Source organism: Prinia subflava, chromosome 6, assembly GCF_021018805.1.
Source record: "Prinia subflava isolate CZ2003 ecotype Zambia chromosome 6, Cam_Psub_1.2, whole genome shotgun sequence".
In the NCBI taxonomy this organism is placed as follows: domain Eukaryota; kingdom Metazoa; phylum Chordata; class Aves; order Passeriformes; family Cisticolidae; genus Prinia; species Prinia subflava.
This window is the reverse complement of record NC_086252.1, coordinates 29,747,180-29,770,127: the sequence shown is the minus strand read 5'-3', so window position 1 is coordinate 29,770,127 and position 22,948 is coordinate 29,747,180. Positions and strand designations below refer to the sequence as shown.

Here is a 22,948-nt window from a genome sequence, read left to right as displayed (position 1 = left end):
CAGCATTGGAAAATCCAAGTGTACCATGAAGATTGAAGATGTAAGTCTGGGAGATGGACATTGCCAGAGGATGGTGACAGCTCTGTCACTCTCCCACAGCCAGGTTTGTCCTCCTCTGCACACCCATTCCCACCTGAAGCACCTGCTGGGGTCTGGGGCTCACAGCACTGAAATGTGTTATTCTAACAAGACTTCGGGATTAGTTTTTGGATGTCCCCTGAAGCTAGGAGGGTTCTGGTGGTCTGAGATGGAGGCTGGACACTGGCCCCAAGCACTGGGGACAAATGTTTCCTAGGTTATTTCCTTCTCTTATTCTGTCAGCTTCCTGGCAAAGCAGTTTTAAGGAGGGGCCAGGAGGAATTGAGTGATCTGTGGTGGGCAATGGTCATGGCAGGGAGCAGCAACAGGGCAGGAGCTGAATCCAGCAGACAGAGGGAGAGGGGGCTGCCAGGGGCTCACTGTGGGGACTAGGGGTAGTTGTGGGGAGCAGGTTGCACTGCAGGGGCTTCAGGGACAGAGACACAAAGGAAGGCACAGCCAAAGCCCTCCACATTTCAGGCTCAGCTTCCTGAGCAGGTTCACTGAGGGACAAGGCTGCTCACTCCTTGTGCCAGCAGAGAGGCACACAACCATATTTGCTGTCTGTAAGCCAGCAGTGTTTCCTGGTTCAGTGTAAGTTAAAAGTTTTAAGACAACCCGAAGCTCAGAAATGACTTGAGTAATACTTCTGGTCTCTCTCACCCTCCTTCATTCAAGGAGATACACCCTCTCAATACAGGAGATTACCCAAGACTGCATTTCTTGTTCCTAAAACAGAAGATCAAACAAAAGCAGACAAAGGGAGAGGCATTTACTACTCTGAGCTGTTACTTGGCATTCAGTAGTGTGTTCATAACCTGCCTGTGTTGCTGGCAGTGGGGTCTGCCAGAGGAGACCAGCTCCATGGCCATTAGAAGTGGCATTGCAGGGGATACACGGATGGGTTGTTCATCCTTCTTTTGTCTGATAATGATGGCATAACCTGTGTTTACTTCAGAGAAAGACTTTCCTGGCAGTTGTGGCAGGATACAGTCACTCAGACCTTCAAAATGAGAGCATTACACCTTTGCCTGAAAAGAAGGAACTGGAAATCACTGATCTGGCCCAGCTGATCTCAAGCAGTGCATTTTACTGGAGCCCAAAGCAGAATGAACACTGGAGAACTTGGACAGGAGAGGCAGCTAAAAGTAAGAGACTTTGGGATAACCAAATCCTACCCAGAGACCTTTTTTCCCATCTTGGTCTCTCACTGGCCATTTCAGAAGCTTCCTGGAATGCAGTGTTAAAAAATCCCAGTCTCCAACCTATTTTCCCTGCATCACAGCAGCTTTACCTTCTTCATGGCTTTCTGGGCTTTTTGTCATTTCTAGATCTGCTGCAGACTTTGTGCTGCAGCCTGACCTTCCCTGGTTACAAATGTCTCCCTGGCAGGAATACACTTGTTCTCAAGAAAGGGAGGCTGCCACTCAGATAAAGACAAAAAACACCTGCTGGCTGTCCTGCCTGCTCCTCCTTCTCTTCACGCACCACTTTAACGAGCCTGCAACACACATAAGAGGGCAGCAAACAAACAGCCATGATCACTGCCAGAAGGGTCAACATCAGCCCTCTTTCTTTGATGTCAAATGTGCAGGTGTTTTCTGTTTCTTTTTAACCTGTTAAGCAGTAAGAAGTGCTTTAGAATAGGATTTGTCTTATAAGAGAGAAATAATTGGAGTTTATATGTATTGCAAGGGAAGTGAGCATGTGGATCCCAAGTACTCTTTTCCAAGTGCATAATTAGCATGCCTTGGGATGGGGTCACCTCTTCCACTTTAAGAACAGATTATACTGCACCCTTCATTTAATTTGCATGGAAGGTGTTGGTATGGAAAGCTGGCAGGGGATAGCTGATGCACTGTCAGTTCCCATGTCAGTTTATTTAGCAGTAACTTCCTTGTGTCAACGGATCTGAAGTATTTATGACTTAAAAGAAGAACGCTGCAGGTCCAGAAATCTCCTCCCAGCCTGAGGAGGAAGAAAAACACCGCTTGAATTTATCATTTGCCACTTGCCACCATGACGTCAGCTCAGGGCTGAGCTCTCTACCTGTGGCTGGGACCTTAAATGAGCTGACGCCAGAAGAGAAAGGCACTTTCTCTTAGGCTTAGCAGCAAGTGGCAGCAGCGACAGAAGTGGCAATGAGACGCTCTGTGTTCCTCGCTGTGTGGCTCGGCCTGGTGTTGAGCCTTTCGAAAGGTAAGAACCACTATCTTCTGTTTTGTGATTTATCAAGGCAGCTATTGTGTGGCAGTGAAAGGATTTTCTACTACTTTCAGCAGCTGCTGAGAAGCCAGTTGTGATACACAATTCAGCATGTCTAGGTTTTGATTAATTAAGGATGAAAGATGTCACTGCAAGCCAACGGCTTTGCTTGTTTGCGGAACAATGGAAAATCACTGGTGCTTATGATTAACCTAATTCAGCCTATTCCAAGAGCAGTTTTCAGGACTTTCATACTAAACCCAGGTAATTCAAGCTCTGTTACAGTCATAACAAAAGGTGCAACTGTTCCACCCCAGTACCCTTTTGGCCAGAGGCTCCTTAACCAACCAGTCTGGAAAGCAGCTCCCCCTGAGCTGGCGCACAGAGCTTTTGTTCCTTCCTGTTGAAATAAATTAATGGAAACATCAGCAGCAGCATTCAAGAGGGTTGCATCATAGTCTGTTCAAACTAAAGGTGACATTCCTTAAGCCACTTAAAACATTTTCTGGCATTGTGCCAAAGTTGGTATTTGTGGGCCAGAGCCTACAGCCAAATTTGCCTTTTCCTGATACTCAGTGAGAGGTATGGGGGGGTGAAGACATTGGCTGAAGTAAAACATCTGTATGAAGAGTTTTGTAGCAACTTGGAGCTGTGAGACAGCTTCCAGGACAGGAACTTCTAGCTAATACAAAGATAAAATTGCAGAGATATCAGCCGAATTAAGACCTGTTAAGCTTGCAACTGGTGGCAGATGGCTGTGGGTCTCTGTTGCCTACTCTGAATGAACAGATGTATTTCCAGTAACATCCACAGCGTGCTACAGACCAGTTTTCAGCTGTAAATCATTAGCATAGAAGTCTTCTAAACTGTCAGTCAGTCAATTGGTTTTCTGATTGGAGGCTTGTAGGTAACAGAAAGGTGTGAAAAATCTTGTGCTCACTGGAAGCAATACCCGTTTTTCACTTGATCAGATTTTGCATCAGGATAGATCTGCCCAGAAACCTTTTTCATTCTAAGCAAACATTGTAAAAGCTTTGCAGGATATGTCCATTTGAATAGTACTGGCAAAGGCCCTGCCCTGCTCAGCAGCCAGATGTCTCTGCTGTTGTACTGCCTTGGTGGTAACATCCATTTCTTTATCACACTGGTAATGTCCAAGCCCATTAACACATCCTGTTTCTGTACACAGAAGGTTGGATCTAGGCACACAGAGCCATAAATTAGCCACCTTTGCCCAGGCTACCTTTGTCAAGCCCATCCACAAGTTTCAATTGCAGCTCATGCACTCTGCTGGCACCACAGATGCTGTTCTTCCTGAGTCCAAAGGGTACTCCTGGGCAAGGGTTAGCCAGGGCCTCCCAGCTCTAACAATTGTAAAAAAGCACTAGCTCTGTAACAGGTGGTTGTTCCAGCATCCATTCCTGTGGCCAGCAGAGATTCATATTATCACAGTTACAGGAAAAATATCCATTTACACAAACTGGGGAACAAATAATGCTGTTTATAGAACTCAGTGACCAGTGGAGGCAGCAGCCCTGGCAGGGAACTGGCACAACTGCTTGTATTTCCCCTTACCTAGAGGAGGCTAATAGATTATTTGTGTTTTGCATGAGCCTTTTCCATGTGAGATATATTGACCATCACAAAAAAAAAATGTTCCTCACTCTGGATTTTCAAAGTCTTATAGAGCTCTAGAAAAGTGGGGTCTATTTTTCACATGTCTGCGGAGATGTGCAGAGTGTGATAGTGACCTGGATTTTAGCCACAAACACATTAGTCTTTCAGCTGCATGCTTTTAATGCTTTAGATAAAATTAAGATTGCAGCAGCATTCACTCTCAGTAAATTTTATTCCTTAGTCATAAATAAATGATTAATTATTAAAAATAATTAATATTAATACTTAACTAAGTCAGATTAAAGTTATATTACATGATCCAAACTGGCCGTTTGTCAGTATCACACATTTATCGGCAGCACTGGTTTATTATTTGTTCTTATCTCTGGGAAAAACAAAACAAAGAAACACCTCAAACCTGAACTCATTCTTTATATCAAGAGTTGAGAATGGCACATGTTAAATAAAGCAAAACCCAACGGTATAAAAATAAATAACGAAAATATGTGGGAAGAGTAAAAGAAATAACAAAGGCTGAAAACAGAGTGTGAGGAAGTATTTTCAAACATAAGCTGGTATCACCTAGTTTCAAATTATTGAGAAATAATGATGCTAGGGAAGTAATAAAAAGAAAGGAAAAAAAAATGTGTACTATCATAAATGAATAGAGGTGTAGTCAAGGGAAAGGGGGTCTCGATACTGCTGCTGCTGCTGATGTAGCAGGAGAAGCATTCCTGGAACAGAAATGGCCTCCTGTCAATGGCCACATGAATCTGTTACAGCACAGGAGTGTGTGTTAGTAAAGGCAGGCATTCTTGCACTGCTCTGGAAGAGTATAGGTGGAGTTTTAGAAGATGCTCCAGTAGTGCAAAGCTCAGAGGCTGTGTGCCTGTGGATGAGATGTTTCAGAGCCTGCTCTGACAGCCAGTGCTGCAGGGAGAGCTGTGTGTTGAGCTACAACTCAGCATGAGTCCCCTGAAGGGAAAGGCAGGGAGGGTACAAAGCTGCTACTGGTAAGAGGAGAGCAAGAGCAGAGTTTGAGAGAAGGACTAGGAGAGAAAAATAACACCAGTGGCACACAAGGCCCTGGGGACTGACAGAAGGGCAAGGTAAGGCTGCCCAGTGGTGTGGCTGCTCTGCCACACACAGGTGCCCCTGCACTTATCTGCACAGAAATTGTCCTGCACGTAACAGAGTTCCCTAGTGCTGACCTCTCTCTTCCTTTCTTTTCAGCAGGAAATGCTGCTGAGCCACCTGATGAACTATCACCACCAACCTCAACAACTAAAGGTAAGGAGCAAAGCCCTCAGGCAGCCCCTTCTGAGATCAGTTCCAGGGAGCTCTGCAGCCCCCACAGAGCTCCCCCTCCCCCCCACCCCACTTCGAGTTCCTCTGCCAGGGGAGACAAAGCTGCCCAGATCAAAGCTGTCAATACCCTGCACAAGTCCCTCTTCCCAAACTGCTGCTCTTTGCTGCAAGGAGGAAGCATTGGGGAAGAGTTGAGGAGGCTGCTCTGTTTGTGCTTGGCCCCTTTACCTCTTGCAGCAGGCCTGGAGAGAAGGGGATCCCTGGAGAGGTGCCCAGGGCAATCCTGTGACCAGATCCTGCAGGGAGCTGTGCCTGAGGCTGATTGCTGCTGGAAGTGACAGCTTTGGCCCCCACAGCTGTGGCCATAAAGGACAGATAAGCTGGGGACACTGCAGTGTGTGTGAGGTTGTCCTTGTGTTCAAGCGCTGCCGGGGGACAAGGGGACATGGACACATCAGATGACAGAGGTTTCTCAGCCAGGGAGAGCCAAGAGGCTGGGCAAGGGTGCTCAGGGCTTTGGCCATGCAGCCCTACAAGGATCCAGCAGCCTTTCCCTGCTCAGTGGTTGTCCTACACACACAGAATTCCCCAAGGCTTTTTGAACAGACAGTGCTAAGCAGTGCTGCCATGTCTCTTCTCTTCCCTTCATCAGCATCCACTACTGCAACAGCTGCAACCACAACAGTGAAAACAAGCTCAACAACCAAAGGTAAGGAGCAAAGCTTTCAGGCTTTCCCTTCTGGGGACAGCTTGGAGTGAACAAGTCCCAGGGAGCATAGCAGACACCCAAGCAGGGAGGAGTTCCCCTGCCTGGCTTTCCCTGAGTTCTTCTCCCCCAGGAGTCAAATTCTCCAGATCTTGGCCGTAAATGACTTCCAGTCTCCCCACTTTCCCTCTTGGTCTTTTCTGCAAGGGGAATATGTGGTGGAGCTTTTGAGGAGGCTGCTCTTTTCATGCCCGGTTCCTTTGCCTCTTGCACTTGGCCTGGTCACAAAACGATCCATGCAAATGACGTCCAGGGCAAGCCTGTTACCAGGCCCTGCAGGGAGTTGTTCCTGAGGCTGTTTGTGCATGGGCAGGGAGGGATGTGGGGCACAGGTCAGGGGCCGTGGCTGGGGACCATGGAGCAGACCCTGCCTGTCATCCCCCACTTTCAGCTTGATGCTGGGGAGCCCCAACCAGAAGGGTCAAAGCTCTACAGGGATCACCCTGAGGAGGGGCAGCCTACCCAGTCCCTCAGCTCTTCCTCCATGGTGGGCTTGCATGAGCCCATCCCTCCTGCCAGCACCGCCCTGCCCCATCACGATTGCCCAGCTTTGGGAAAGCCCCTGAGCCTCTGGCTACACCTGAATGATCCTGTGCCAAAGGCCTCTGTGGGGAAATACATATGTGCAGGCTGTGCAGGGTATGATGGGCCTAGATAGTGCTGCTGCTGCTGATGTAGCAGGAGAAGCATTCCTGGAACAGAAATGGCCTGCTGTCAATGGCCACATCAATCTTTTACAGCACAGGAGAGTGTGTTAGCAAAGGCAGGCATTCTGCCCCTTCTCTGGAAGAGTATAGGTGGAGTTTTAAAGGATGCTCCAGTAGTGCTGAGCTCAGAGGCTGTGTGCCTGTGGATGGGATGTTTCAGAGCCAGCTCTGACAGCCAGTGCTGCAGGGAGAGCTGTGTGTTGAGCCTCCAACTCAGCATGAGTCCCCTGAAGGGAAAGGCAGGGAGGGTACAAAGCTGCTACTGGTAAGAGGAGAGCAAGAGCAGGGTGTGAGAGAAGGACTAGGAGAGAAAAATAACACCAATGGCACACAAGGCGCTGGGGACTGACAGGAGGGCAAGGTAAGGCTGCCCAGAGGTGTGGCTGCTCTGCCACACACAGGTGCCCCTGCACTTATGTGCACAGAAATTGCACTGCATGTAAAAGTGTTCCCTAGTGCTGCCCTCTCTCTTCCTTTCTTTTCATCAGAAAATGCTCCTGAACCACCTGCCGAACCAACTGCCAGCACAACAGAAACGCCAACCCTAACACCTACAGGTAAGGAGCAAAGGCAGCCCCTTCTGGGATCAGTTCCAGGGAGCTCTGCAGCCCCCACAGAGCTTTCCCCCCTCGAGTTCCTCTGCCAGGGGAGACACAGGTGCCCAGATCAAGGCTGTGAATACCCTACACAAGTCCCTCTTTCCAAACTGCTGCTCTTTGCTGCAAGGAGGAAGCATTGGGGAAGAGTTGAGGAGGCTGCTCTGTTTGGGCTTGGCCCCTTTACCACTTGCAGCAGGCCTGGAGAGAAGGGGATCCCGGTAGAGATGCCCCGGGCAATCCTGTGACCAGATCCTGCAGGGAGCTGTGCCTGAGGCTGATTGCTGCTGGAAGTGACAGCTTTGGCCCCCACAGCTGTGGCCATAAAGGACAGATAAGCTGGGGACACTGCAGTGTGTGTGAGGTTGTCCTTGTGTTCAAGCGCTGCCATTGGGGGACAAGGGGACATGGACACATCAGATGACAGAGGTTTCTCAGCCAGGGAGAGCCAAGAGGCTGGGCAAGGGTGCAAAGGGCTTTGGCCATGCAGCCCTACAAGGATCCAGCAGCCTTTCCCTGCTCAGTGGTTGTCCTACACACACAGAATTCCCCAGTGCTTTTTGAACAGACAGTGCTAAGCAGTGCTGCCATGTCTCATCTCTTCTCTTCCATTCATCAGAATCCACTACTGCAACAGCCGCAACCACAACAGTGAACACAAGATCAACAACCAAAGGTAAGGAGCAAAGCTTTCAGGCTTTCCCTTCTGGGGACAGCTTGGACTGAACAAGTCCCAGGGAGCACAGCAGACACCCAAGCAGGGAGGAGTTCATTAGGAGTGTGTGTTAGCTAAGTGCAGGCATTCTTCCACTGCTCTGGAAGAGTATAGGTGGAGTTTTAAAGGATGCTCCAGTAGTGCTGAGCTCAGAGGCTGTGTGCCTGTGGATGGGATGTTTCAGAGCCTGCTCTGACACCAAGTGCTGCAGGGAGAGCTGTGTGTTGAGCCTCCAACTCAGCATGAGTCCCCTGGAGGAGAAAGGCAGGGAGGGTACAAACCTGCAACTGGTAAGAAGGAGAAGAAGAGCAGGGTTTGAGAGAACAACTAGGAGAGAAAAATAACACCAGTGGCACCTGGGGACTGACAGGAGGGCAAGGTAAGGCTGCCCAGAGGTGTGGCTGCTCTGCCACACACAGGTGCCCCTGCACTTATCTGCACAGAAATTGTCCTGCGTGTAAATGAGTTCCCTAGTGCTGCCCTCTCTCTTCCTTTCTTTTCATCAGAAAATGCTCCTGAAACATCTGCCAGCACAACAGCGACAACAACCGAAACACCTACAGGTAAGGAGCAAAGCCCTCAGGCAGCCCCTTCTGAGATCAGTTCCAGGGAGCTCTGCAGCCCCCACAGAGCTTTCCCCCCTCGAGTTCCTCTGCCAGGGGAGACACAGGTGCCCAGATCAAGGCTGTGAATACCCTGCACAAGTCCCTCTTCCCAAACTGCTGCTCTTTGCTGCAAGGAGGAAGCATTGGGGAAGAGTTGAGGAGGCTGCTCTGTTTGGGCTTGGCCCCTTTACCACTTGCAGCAGGCCTGGAGAGAAGGGGATCCCTGGAGAGATGCCCAGGGCAATCCTGTGACCAGATCCTGCAGGGAGCTGTGCCTGAGGCTGATTGCTGCTAGAAGTGACAGCTTTGGCCCCCACAGCTGTGACCATAAAGCAGAGACAAGCTGGGGACACTGCAGTGTGTGTGAGGTTGTCCTTGTGTTCAAGCGCTGCCATTGGGGGACAAGGGGACATGGACACATCAGATGACAGAGGTTTCTCAGCCAGGGAGAGCCAAGAGGCTGGGCAAGGGTGCAAAGGGCTTTGGCCATGCAGCCCTACAAGGATCCAGCAGCCTTTCCCTGCTCAGTGGTTGTCCTACACACACAAAATTGCCCAGTGCTTTTTGAACAGACAGTGCTAAGCAGTGCTGCCATTTCTCATCTCTTCTCTTCCCTTCATCAGCATCCACTACTGCAACAGCTGCAACCACAACAGCAAAAACAAGCTCAACAACCAATGGTAAGGAGCAAAGCTTTCAGGCTTTCCCTTCTGGAGACAGCTTGGTGTGAACAAGTCCCAGGGAGCACAGCAGACATCCAAGCAGGGAGGAGTTCCCTTGCCTAGCTTTCCCTGAGTTCTCCCACAGGAGTCAAAGTTCCCTAGATCCTGGCCATGAATGACTTTCAGTCTCCCTTCTTTCCCTGTGTGTCTTTTCTGGAATGGGAATGAGGGGTGGAACACTTTTGGAGGCTGCTCTTTTCCTGCTTGGTGTCTTTGCCTGCTGGGCTGGGAGTGGGAGCTGGGTGCAGGTACAAGAGAATCCCTGCAAAGAGGGGCCCAAGGGAAGCACGGTACTGGGCCCTGCAGGGAGTTGTTCCTGAGGCTGTTTGTGCATGGGCAGGGAGGGATGTGGGGCACAGCCCCGCAGGGAGAGGTCAGGGGCCGTGGCTGGGGACCATGGAGCAGACCCTGCCTGTCATCCCCCACTCTCAGCTTGATGCTGGGGAGCCCCAACCAGAAGGGTCAAAGCTCTGCAAAATTGTCCTGTACATAACAGAGTTCCCTAGTGCTGCCCTCTCTCTTCCTTTCTTTTCATCAGAAAATGCTTCTGAAACATCTGCTAGCACAACAGCGACAACAACCGAAACACCTACAGGTAAGGAGCAAAGCCCTCAGGCAGCCCCTTCTGAGATCAGTTCCAGGGAGCTCTGCAGCCCCCACAGAGCTTTCCCCCTCGAGTTCCTCTGCCAGGGGAGACAAAGCTGCCCAGATCAAGGCTGTCAATACCCTGCAAAAGTCCCTCTTTCCAAACTGCTGCTCTTTGCAGCAAGGAGGAAGCACTGGGGAAGAGTTGAGGAGGCTGCTCTTTTAGTGCTTGGCCCCTTTACCTCTTGCAGCAGGCCTGGAGAGAAGGGGATCCCAGTAGAGATGCCCGGTGCTTTGGCCATTCAAGAAGGATCCAGCAACATTTCCCTGATTAGTGGTTTTCCTACACATACAGAATTTCCCAAGGCTTTTTGAACACCGTGCTAATCCGTGCTGACATGTCTCTTCTCTTCCCTTCATCAGAATCCAGCACTGCAAAAGAAACAGCTACTGATTCACCAAAGTTGCCAACCTCAGGGCCTAGAGGTAAGGAGCAAAAATGCTCAGGCAGCATTTTCTTGGGACAGCTTGGAGTTACCTGGTCCTGGGGAATTCTCTAGCCCCCTGAGACAGGAAGGAGTTTGCCTGCCTGGATTTCCCATGTTCCTCTTCCAAAAGAGACAAAGCTGCCCAGATGGTGGCCATGAATACCCTTCACTCTTCTCTTTTTTCCTGCCGGCCTTTGCTGCAAGGAAAATGTGTTGGGCAAGATTGGAGGAGGCTGCTCTTTTTGTGCTCGGTGCTTTTGCCTCCTTCAGCAGGCAGGGATCCAAGAGGATACTGCAAAGAGCTGCCCAGGCCAGCCCCTGACGTGGCCCTGCAGGGAGCTGTGCCTGAGGCTGTTGGAGCATGGGCAGAGCGGGAACTGGGGCACACCCTGGCATGGGCCTGGGTCAGGAATCTGTCTGGGGAACCGTGCATGTGTCTGTCCCAGGAGCTCTCCATACCCCACCATCTTCCATTCCAGTAGATCCTTCCAGTGTAGGTAAATGTCCCCATTTAAAGCTGTATCTCTCAGCCACTTTCCCTGTAGACCCTCGCTGCAAGTGGAATGTGTTTGGAGGAGTTCAGAATTGTTGTTGGTTTCTGCGTGGGATCTTTTTCATCAGGACAAAAAATTGTTTCAGTAGTTCTCTGGAAAAAATATTTGAAGATGAACCTTATAGGAAATGAAAATTCATTAGGTGTTTTACTTTTTATTTTTTGGGGTATGAAGGAGAATTCCTATTTTTTTCCCCATTTCACAGAAAATATCTCATCTATGAGAATGTACTTACGGAGTGAAGTGTGAAAAACTAGGCAGGGTGAAAAACAGAATTTGATGTCTTGGAAGAGAACTGTAATTACCATCCTATATATAAGATGCATAGAAATGTAACTCTTAGTTACTTATTAACCACTTAAATAATGTATAGATCTAAAATACATACTTTAAACCATACAGCATAATATAATTACTCTGAGAAAATATACTGTTATGATTCACTTTGGAGCCCTCATTTCATTAATGTATCTGCAGTAGAGGACCATGCTATGACACTGTCCTAATAAGGGAAGTGTGTACCAGTGCAGTATTAAAAACACACAGGCTATTGTAGTCTGTCTTTCTAACAGTCACTGGTCTTGGCAAGCCTTGATATACTTTCTTTCTCTGATTTGGTTTTAGTTGTATTAAGTAGAGTGGAACTATGAATGCACAGTATGACAGATAATGAATTTCAGCCGTATTCCATGTTCTCACTGTGATATCCTGCTGATTGTGTAGGGAAAACAGTTACCATACATTAAACAAGTAAGATATAGCTGTATGCTCTGCAATTGCATCTATACTCTCTAAAATATACCTGGTAGATTACTTTAGTGGAAGTATATATGAACTATTCAATATATGAATGACTTTATATAAGAACTGGCTGTTGCAGAAATTCACAGAAATCCTAACATCAATATCTTTCATCTTGGTATTAGTGGACTTCTGCCGTGGAGATCCTTGTGGAAGAAATTTGGCTGTATGTATTTCCTTAAACAGCACTTATACCTGTGAGTGCCCATATGGATTCTACTACAGTGATAAGAATTGTTACAGAGGTGAGTTGCAGAAGGGCATCAGTGCTTTTAGTCACCTGCTCAGGTGAATTTTGCTTCCCATAGAGCTTGTTTTCATGTTATAATTGAAAACACAGTCAGTCTGGGAAAATGACTGCTGAGTGATTTCTTGCTTTGTAGACAGCCACTCCTACAATGACCTAGATTGCTATCTCACAAAACAGTGTCAGGCAAAGAGGTTAATGTTCTAGGAAAAGAAGGTGAATTCTTTGTCAGGGATGCAGGAGATTAAAATGAGTGAAAAGCAGGAAAAATTTGCAAGTATAAACCTGACACTGATATTAATGGTAATGATTTTAAAAGGACCAAACTTATGAAGACCTGTGAACAGATTCATTTTCCCCATTACTAAACCCTCATCAGAGTCTTGTTGAAATGCATCTCTGAAATGCTTCTGAAGGCCAAGCATGTGAGAAATGAGGGCTTCTTATTTAAGGATCAGCAAGCAGGATTCTCAAATTTACTTGGGAAGCCTAAGAAACAGGTTGATTCTGAATTACTTTCTCTGTAAATCACAGTGAACCACATTAGCTGCTTAATAGCTGCTAATTTGGAATCCTTAATATACATTTTTTCTCACTAAATTCTGTAACACCTCACAAAGAGTCTTTTAGCTTCAGGCCATGCTGGCAGTTTAATGTTATTCAGTTTCATAATCAGGACACATTGGCTAGGGCCAGGATTCTGCCTTCTTCCCTGGCAGCCAAAGTACAAACCCCATTGTGACTGAATTGATTTGTCCTCTACTGATCCCTCCTGTATATGAAAAATAGCAGTGACTTTTTTTTTCTGCATTGTATTTCCCCATCCCTGAAGGCTGGAGAACTCTAAGGTGAAACTGGGCTTTCTTGAATGCTTTTTAATTTACACTCTTTGTTCTCATTCCAGGGAAAGTATTCCCAGCGACCGTTGCAGTGAATGCATCTTACAGTGATAATCTTCAAATTGTAAATTCCACAGAGTATGAAGAGGTGTTCAACAGTTTATCAGCATTTGTGAGTGACAGTGGGGGTTTTTTCCCCCATATATTTAATGCTATACTGGATGTCATGCAGACACTCTCTTTAATGTGGGGCCTAGAAAAGTTCCACTCTACTCTAGAAGGAGAGATCTACTTCTTTCAAAGAATGCTTCATATTAGTTTAAACCTATTTATAAAAGACTTGAACTTTGCCCTCAGGTGAGCACATGCATGGCTTTTGCTGAAGTGAAGGGAATCCCTGAAGTAATATCTGCATTTTTAGTACTACTTCTATTCTGGGGAATTCTCATATAAATAGCTCTGCATCTTCTACCATTCCCTCTCCAGAAACAAAGGGGCTGAGTGAAGTTTTCCAGCCTATTGAGTTTCTGATCTCTGCTGTTTCCTGAAGGCTCAGTAATATTCGGTGATATGAGTAAAAATGGACAAGTTTAATTTTTTTAAAGAAAATTATTGATTGCACACAGCACAAACTTTTCCAAATGGCTGTCCAGCTGTCCAAATACTGAAAAATAAGCCTCTTCCATAGGTCTGCCAGTATCAGTATTTTAATGTTATTAGTGAAATGGGTACTGCACTTTTTTTTTTTTTTTAATTCTATGATTATACATAAAATCTGGCAATAGATTTCCTGGAGATATAAGATGATCAGTTTAATTTATACTGCCATGTTGAAACAAGTGGATTTGCTTATTTCTCTTTCTGGCAGTAAAGAAGAATAGATATGCAACTCTATCAGATATCTGCTTAAAAAATATTGACCAGATGTTAATCAGGAATAATCAAAAATGTTTATCAATTTCTGCATATTATTATATTGCTTACTATAAATGTTGTATCAGAAAGTGACCAAAACTAGTTCCTCCAGAATGTTAAAAAATATTTTCTCAATTTTTTTGTCCAGCATTTTTTCATGACATGGCTACAGAAGAGTATCATATGTAGGACTGAAATGGCTACATAATAGAATGCAAAAGTGAAAGTATCATAGAAAATATTTTGAATTTTATTACAAAGAAAGATGGATATTTTATCTTTGATTTCAGTTGAATTAGACCTTAGAATCGATCTGATCCTCTTCTCATGGTTCCTCCTTCTTTTGTGGCAGTTGAAGGCAGCTGCGTCCACTGGTTGCTCACAAGGGATGAGGGAGAGCAGTGACCTTTCCTCTGATCCTGTTCAGCTCCCAATGCTTTCATCAGTGCTTCTTCCCACAAGATCAGCCCCTGTTGGTCCCACTTCACTGCCTCTCAGGGACAGGTGCTATCTGTGAGGAGGTCGACTTCTCCCACTTCCCCCTACTTGTACATAAACTGGTGCTGTGCAGACACCCTCCCAAGCAATGAGTTTGCCCAGGGGTATCTGTAACTATCAGCCAGTTAACCCTAATGCACTGCCTGATGTTCATTCTCCATCTCTCCACTGCCCTCCCATATTCCCTGTTCTTCCATATTCTGCAGCACCACCCCACTCTTCCCCTTCTGCAATACCTTGCCTGGTGGATTTAACATATCACCTTACTTTATTGGTGGTTATAGCAGCATATTTTGTATTAAAACTTTACCACTGAAGTCTCAGTGGTTCATGTGATTTTGGTCTATGTTTCTGCTTGCCTTGAGCTCCAATTTCTTTCTCTTTTATAGTTTAAAAACGCCTTTGAAGAATTAACAGGCTATATAGAAACTGTCATCGTGGAAATTAAGTAAGTTTGCCAGTTTGTTTTTTGCACAGTACATACTTCCACAAATCTCATTTTAACCTGTTTCCCGTGAAGTTCTCAGTTCAGTAAAAGATATGGGATGAGTTCAGCTCAGAATGCTTCCCCACAAAGGAGGGATGCTGGCCCCATTTTTACCCCAATGTGTCTGTGAATTACCTGGCTGAGGAGCTCCACACTGGATGCCCTGCTTCTAGCACCATATAGCATACAGCATTGTGCTGAAACTAGCAGTCCCTGTGACATCTGAATGTCTGAAATTCTAACTCTGAGGTTCCTATGATTGCTGGGAGTGCTATCCAGCTTGAAGTTGCAGTTTAATTCAAAAAACACCCTCATTACAGGAGGCATAGAAAATGCATTTTATTGTGCATTTGTTGGTGTCTCCAGGTGTCAGGTTGAGCAAAGATGCTACTGAATGGGTTGTGGTGGCTGTAGCTCTGGGCATAGCTAGACCCTGTGAGATGCCCCTCTTTCCCCTCCCTGTCTGTTACAGGTTACTGTCCCCAGAGCTCTGCCAGCTTCTCTGTGTTTCCTAACCCCCACCAAACAAAACCTGGCATGCTAGAAACAGGGTCAACCCTTCCAGTGCCCCCCTGGGATTAAGCAGCTAAGCAGAAGGTTGTTCTAACAGAGCTGTGGGGGCAGTAACTTCCAGCAGAGCAGCTGAGATGTGGGGCACAGTAACACCTCGAGGAACTACAGCAATCTGCCCCTTCAGGATATTTGTGTGCATATCCTGGCAGCATGAGGTTTAGCTGAAGGACAGGGAAGTCACTGCTGTTCTCCACCTCATGCCAGGGAGGTTGCTGTGAGCTCAACCCAACCTAGACAGTGTGTAATTTGCACAGATTCCTCTACATCACAAACAGACCCTTCTGCACTCATTGTCATATTGTCATTCAGGGTCATATACCCTGAATTATCTTCACCACGCGTCAGGGTGGGTTCTCCACAGTATGCCTGGATGACACCACAGGCTGATGGAAGCATGTGAAAGTTAGGGTCTAACTGATGAGGTTCTCCACACTGCAGCTGGCTTGAGGTTAACCCAGTGAGAAAATGTCAGTTGTGTATCAACAGCACACAAAGGAGCAATGCTGTTAGCATTAAATGCAGCAGTTACCTATTTACACCTTTACTGGAAAGATGGCTGTTAATATATTCCTGAACAAGACTTAGGCTGATTTTCAGGTCTCTTGGCAACTACCTGCATTATGGGAAGCGAGAAGCTGGGGGAGAGAGGGAGTTTTGGCAGAAATTTTCTCTCATCTTTGCATCTAGCTTGCTATCCATATGGATTGTGTGAAACTTTAAAATGGTACTATCTGTCCTTTTCAGACCTCAAAGAGAAAGCAGAAAGGCTGCTTCACTGAATGTAACAGTGACAAACCTGTTCAGGTGGGACTCAACTGTAGATGAGGCCTCAGTTAATTCTGCAGTACAATTTGAAATAAAAAATGGAAGCCAGTCCTATGTTGATTCTTACCACGGTATGTAACTCCTTGCTAGAGAAGTAACTAAGCAGCAGAAAGAAAGGTTCTAAAACCTGGTTGAAAGATTTCTGTGGCCATAGGAGCTCATCAAATCATACACCTTGTTGATTTTAAGGAGCTGAATGTTCAGTTTTGGGTAATTTTGAAGATTCAACCATTCAGTGCTAGACTCTTTTGTCTTATTAAGGCTTTCTACTTCCTGTGTAAAGGAGACAAGGAAAATAGTTATTCCGTGGTGTGGTGGTTTTAACCTGCTGAGTGGTCAGAACTGGGAAAAATCAGGATAAAATATATAGATACATATATTGTGCTTCTGAGAATAAACCAGTATTTTACTGGCAAAATAGGATGAAACTCTCTTTAGACATCTCCCATAGTAAGCCATAGTAATTGAAATGAGGGCTCACTGATTAGCTACTGAGCTAAGGGATTTGTTGATCTAAACCAGTAAAGTCTTGCATTATTAAAGATGAAATACTGGGAGAAGGAGTTTCTAATTAAAATAAGTTTTTTTTCTCTTTTTTATCTATTTTTTTAAAAAACATAAGTTCCTATTTTGAAATCAGCTTTCTTAAAAGGTCTAGCTAATAATTAAGAGTCCATTTCATGGCTTAAAGCCTGAATTTGGTCTCTGAAGGTGACTGTATCCACCTCAGCCTTGAGGAGGAAATAGGAAACCTCTGAGAGCTTCCAAGGCACCAGTGCAGTCACATCCTTCTACAGCATGCCATGCACTGAGGTCTTTAAAAAATTCCCACCACCAGGACATGGATCTAAAGAGCAACACACTGGGTAAACAGGATACAAATGCTGCTCATGAAATGAGCTGCATGCCCATAAAGGTTTCTATCTCTCTAGAACTGTATGGGATCTGGGTCTCACAGTTCAGTTGTGGAAAAAATGAGAAGAATAGTTATGGGTTTTCTCTGTAGGTTTTTTTTTTTTTTTAAAGTGAGTCAGAAAGTTTTCAGAATATGAACTTAGGGGAAGAATGTCCCTTTTCATAGACTAGGGCCAGGAAGGTTTGGAGGTGGTTGTAGGAGGTGAGAAACAGAAGGTCAGAAGATGTGGTGGAAACAGGACCTTAACTGGTAAAGAGCAAGGAGGAAAAAAATAGCTGGTCCAAAAGCCTGCAATTTTGATGTCCCAAGAAAAGGACTTCTGATTTTTCTGTTTAGAATTACTAAATAATTGGTTTATGATTTACTGAGCAAGTGCACTGCTTTCTATGAAAGGGTATTCAGGTTTGCTCCCTGTTTCTCTTTTAAAGAGGCAAAGTCCTGTGATATTTATCGATGTGATACGAAAACCACAGAGTGTCAGGAAGGCATGTTTCCAGAATGCAAATGCAAACCTGATTTAGAAAAGACAGAATGGGATGATCGTTCTTGTTCAGGTAAGAACCTCGCTGCTTTATGTATCCCTGAAGGGCTGACCTGCTTATTCCTTGTCTTTTTGAGAAGGGTGCTGGGAATATGTGCTGACCTCTAAAAACCAGGGAATGTGCATCTTGTGAAGAAAGCCATAGAAACACATCCTCACATTTCACTTTGAAAAAAACCTATAATTTTATTCCAGTAGAATAAATTATTAAATCTTGATAGAATCATCATTGAAACCAGTGAGTAGGCAAGTCCTTAAATGCATTGTTGGAGTTCTGGTAAGAACTGAAACCTAAACAGGTAAAGGATGGAACAAATTGAATCCTATCCTTACAGCCTTCTCTGCTAGGACATATTTTGGGAATAAATTCTACATGTTACTTGTAGGCAGCTGACAGAACTGGAAGTCTCATGATGCACTACAATGACCTGTTGAGCTCTGTCCCTTATTCATAATTCTAAGTTAGCATTACCTGGAATTAGACAGACTTTTGTGAGAAGAATGATTTCTGTCATTTTGGGGAACTGTTAATTGTTAAGATTTTATTTACTTTCTTGTTTTGAGTCTTTTAGTGAGTGCTGTGTTTATATTTTAGCTACCCTCCAAAGCCCTGCAATGCACCTAATTTTCTTTGAAATACCTTATTTTCTTCTTATGGAAACTAAAATTTTCACACTACAGAAGTAAAAAAATAAAAGTATACGATGTAAGATTTTAGGAAAAACAACAAATAATTCAAAAATCCATGATAAAGTTATGAAAGCTGGCTACAAAAAAATCCCAGTAAGATGTGATCCAGTGTAGGCCTTTGTGGTTCCATCTAAAACTGATACAGTTTGCCATACAAGTCTGCTGTGAGATCAAACTTCAGGTCATTGCTTGCCTATGGAAGATGCAGCACAGCCAGATTTCCTTTTTGATAAGTTGGATAGTTTTAAACACAGCCTGTTTACTTCTAATTTTGTGATTTTATATTTCAGCTTTTGTTTTACATAGATACAGTCCTAAAAAGGCCATTCTGATTCTTTAAAGCACAGGAAGAATGTGTGTGTGTGTGTTTCCAGAGCAATAAAATAATCTCCTATCTGCAATTCACTCCTGTTTTTCTCCCTGAAAATCCAGCTTGCAGTAAAAGCTGTTCTGCAGAGACACACAAGTACTGCGTTAAAGAAGAAGAGGGTCCAACATGCAAATGCATGACTAACTTTAAAAACAACGATGGAACCTGTGTGGCGTGAGTACTCAGCTTTTTACTGCATTCCTGTGTTGTAGGCAAAGGTAGGGGAGAGGAATATCCATCCCAGGATATTCAGGGTCAGCTGCAATCCAGAAGAACAGGCTGCAGCCACGTGAATCAGAGAGGTGCCCAAGGGGGACAGCAGGTGGACAAATTTCTGCAGTGTCACATGTTGTGGCGTTTTTACTCCTTGGCATTAGTCTTTTGTGTGTACTCATAACAGCTCAGAGGAAAGGCAAGGAGACCCAAGGTCACCTGTGAGAGAGTGAAGAGAAGAAAGCACTTCACCACATAAACACAAACTACTCCGACAGCGTGGCTGAGCCATGGGAACTGCTGTGCTGAAGTGTTTAGTAAGCAACAGGCATTAGAGCAAGACGTGCCTCCAATCCCCTGGATGTTTGCACTGGTGTCAGAGGAGACTGTTTCCCAATAACTTTCAGACCATGCTATTCCTGCTTGGTTTTCTCTCTGAAATTCTTTCTGTCAGCTCAGGATCAGAACAGAACAGTGGTGTTTGCTGGTGAGGCCGAGTGAGTGCCTGGTTGTGCTCTGCTCTGGTGGATAAACAGAGAGTCTCACTCCTCATATCCATTAATTCAACTCTTCTTAGTTATTACTGCTGCAAATTGAACGTTTCTTATATTTTAAACATAAGAAACTACTATGGGAGGAAGATAGAGTAGCCAGTCCTTATCGACCTTACACTGAAGCTTTTGTTAAAGGCATTACGTGGCAATCCCAAGTGGCTCAGATGTGCAGAGTTTAGTTCTTTAGAAAAATTAAGTCCTTTTAACATTATTCAGACTAGGAACCTGAAACTTTGAGTGCTGAGCACCAATACCTCTGAAAATCTCATATTGGTTCCCTCTAATGAAAGTAAATAATTTAAGATAGGGTTAAAGGGGAAACCTGTAATGAACACGCTTTGTGGAGAAATTGCTGACAAAAGGGGGAAATATACTATAGTTTTGTGATCATGGAATCATAGAATGGTTTGGATTAAAAGAGACCCTAAACATCATCTTTTCTTTCTTTCCCCTTTTTCTTTTTTTCTGTCCTACAGTTGTCCAGTGGGCTACTCTGGGGAGGAATGCACTGACAGTAAGTATAAGAATTTCTGATTTTTAATTACAAAAAATACCTAATAATTGAAAAACACCTAATAATGCTTAATCTGTCTGAGACAACAAAAAAGTAATAGTCTTTAGCAGTGCCACAATTCTGCATTTATAGAAGGAAAATGTTAGGGGAAAAATTGAAATTTCTCTATTGCCCTATGTTTCTCTGTTGCCCTAGGGCATAGGAAGAGCCTATTTGACACCTAACTATACAATTTAGCATCAATACTAGCTTAAACAACTCCTACATCCTCCCAGTTGTTCCTGTCCCTCACCTATAACTATGTGTAAAACCATTCAGTGCATAGCATTAGGAATTAGAGCTGGAGTCAAAATAGCCATCCATAGAGATTGTCTTTAATGCATATCCTTAATTTACAACTTTCTGTGTCCACAAAATATTGTAAGCACCAGGAGCCTGGAAATAAATTTATTCCTTCCTTCCTTTCCTTCCTCCTTCCCTCATTTTTCAACATTCATTGTGAGTTATTAATTGACACATTTCTTGTTTGATGGTTTTTTCTCTCCAGATAGTGAACTCATCCTTATAATAGTGGGCACAGTGCTTGGAGCCATTATCCTGTGTTTAGTGATAGCAGTCTCTATTATTTCAGTCAGGTAAGAATATTTCTTACCCTTGAATAGAAACTGCATCGCTGCGTGTTTGTAATAAGGGTTTTGCACGAGGTATGCTATGAAAATCTGCTGCATGCTTCAGAATGGGATTGAGGATTCCAAATAGGGTGGGAGTGGACAAATCAGTAAGTTGGACTTAAGAAGTAAGGCACAATAAATAGTGTTCTAAAATCGCCTTTGTTGTTTCATCTCTTCTAAGAGCAAAACACAAACGAAGTCCAGAGAAGAGGAGCCTGATAAAGCCAGAGTATTCTGACATTAATACCTCTGATGAAAGACCAAGCATGTTCCCCAGGGTGCAGACCACTTCTGGCCATGCAAACCCAGGATATCAGCCAAACAACCCCTATGAGATGCATTCCACAAACAGAGATCGTTTTCCTGAGAGGGATTATGATGATTTGGTAAGTGTTTCACATAGTCCTGTGGGAATGGAATTCCTGAACAGTAGCACTGTGGGCTGCAGACATGGTTGGAACCTAAGCTCCCCTCTGTACATCCTCCCTTGGCCTAGAAGGCCAAAGTAACATAAAGGCACCCAAACAACTGTGGCTGCAGCTGAAAAAAAGTCTTAATACAGAAATTTTCCTCAATGCAGAGATCAGCACTCATAAAGACCTTTCTAAAGCCCCAGTAGTCATCCTTGTACCAAAGCAGGGAAATGTGAAAAGCAAGGGTCAAAGCAAGAGCTTGGTTTCCCAGTATGCTGTGTCATAGGATATTTGTATGCCCTGGCCAAACTCATCCCTCAGCACAGGAGTGCCTGCAAGCATCACAGGCTGCCACCACCTGAGCTTCCTTTAGGCTGCTGTAGAGTCAAGAGGTGCTGCAGTGGCACCTCCCAGCTGCAGCCTCATGCAGGATTCACAGCACAGTTTGAGCTGGGACTGATGCCCAGGGGTTTCTGTCCTCCCACGTGGCTGCTGCTGCCTCGTTCACAGCAAGAGCATCTGCAGCTGCTGCAGCATTGCAGAGGGGAAAGGTGTGAAGTGCCATGAATAATACTGAACAGTTTTTGCACTGCTGTGGCCCAGGGGAGCCTGGGCATCGGTGGGTGTCATTACATGGAAGGCATGTTCTAAAAAAAAAAAAAGCCTGTTTTATCCTTGAATTCTGCAAGGGAGCCATGGAGGAAGCAGAGGCTTGAAATTAGCTCGGTTTGGGTTAATAACACCAAGGCTGTGGGATGAAACCCTGTATAGGCCATTCATGCAAGTGTTGGACTTGATGATCTTTGTGAGTCCTTATTTCTCTTCTTTTCTTGTCTAAAAATTCTCTGTAGTATGAAATATCACAGGAGCCTAGAGGCTTTAGGATGCAGAACAGATACTGAATGACCAGAGCAGCAGAAGGATGGATGACCACTACAACACTGGGTCAGAGCAAAGAGTTTCACAGCCTCTCACCAATGCAGTTACTTCAGCAGAAGAGACAACAGCATCCTTGACCCCCCAATTCTCTCAAGATTTTCTAGAGGAAGACTCCTGCTTCAAAGAGATCATGGACAACTTTAAAATAAAGGAAAAGTGTTAGAGAGTAGGGAGAAGAAGAGGAAAAGTTCTTCTTTTAAAAGAACTAATGTGCTCCAATAAACATTAGACTGCTTCAGTGAGTCCAGTACATTGGCAAGAGAGTGAGTGTACACAAGATTCCAGGATTTAACCCTGCTGGTTTTCAGTTCTGGAAGATGGTCCAGCAATATGTGTGATGCTGAAAAACATCAGTACCCAGAGCTTCACTTGGATTTGTGCTCACTTAATTTGAACTACGGCTTTGGGCAGATGAAAACTGTTTTCCATGAGAACCTGACCTGTTTACTCTATTAGATACAGGTTTTTTCACCCTCCTCAACCCACCAGTATTTCCCATCTGAAAGCATTCTGTTCAGATCTCTGCTGACATGGGTTGTGTGAGACAAAGGCACTTGTCTGACCTTCTCCACAGCCTTTCTTCCTAATACAATGGCAAGATACAATATCTTCAAAAACAAATACTATTCTTCTTCATCTTGCAAAACTGCATTGATTTTACATTTTTAGCTCCTGTGGAAAGTGTTAGCATTTTTTTTCTTTTGCAGTCTTTATGTTTGAATGATAATAAGCTTGGTGTTTGGGGTTTTTAAAAATTTCTTACGTACAGTCAATAAATCTGTCTATAAAAGAATTTATATTTTACTGTATTTTACTGAGTGTACATTATCTGTTGACTGGCATTATCATTTTAGTAATATAAAATACTTATATCACATATGTACATATATTTATAGGTTACAATCATTTGAAGCATCATTTAATTCTGTTGTATTTTGTGTTTTGGTTTTTATATATGCAGATTAACTTTTCCTATTAAACATTATTTTTTCTCAA

At 44.6% G+C, this 22,948-nt stretch overlaps 1 protein-coding gene across 6 annotated transcripts; it reads left to right on the top strand.

Moving 5' to 3' along the window:
• The first annotated feature begins 1,933 nt into the window (after nt 1-1,933).
• On the top strand, nt 1,934-22,948 carry MUC13 (mucin 13, cell surface associated). 6 transcript variants are annotated; one of them, XM_063400883.1, is made up of 19 exons: nt 1,934-2,277; nt 5,137-5,190; nt 5,861-5,917; nt 7,170-7,238; nt 7,897-7,953; nt 8,499-8,555; nt 9,221-9,277; nt 9,858-9,914; nt 10,328-10,390; nt 11,873-11,992; nt 12,899-13,005; nt 14,636-14,694; nt 16,051-16,202; nt 17,476-17,601; nt 18,711-18,822; nt 19,892-19,929; nt 20,477-20,564; nt 20,782-20,986; nt 21,865-22,948. In XM_063400883.1, exons 1-19 carry the CDS (start codon nt 2,220-2,222, stop codon nt 21,913-21,915), a joined length of 1,587 nt encoding a protein of 528 aa, XP_063256953.1. In that variant the 5' UTR covers nt 1,934-2,219; the 3' UTR covers nt 21,916-22,948. The 6 variants fall into 6 exon arrangements, with proteins under 6 accessions (XP_063256953.1, XP_063256952.1, XP_063256954.1 ...); XM_063400882.1 differs by having other exon boundaries at nt 1,936-2,277; nt 5,134-5,190; XM_063400884.1 differs by lacking the exons at nt 7,897-7,953; nt 8,499-8,555 and having other exon boundaries at nt 1,940-2,277; nt 5,134-5,190.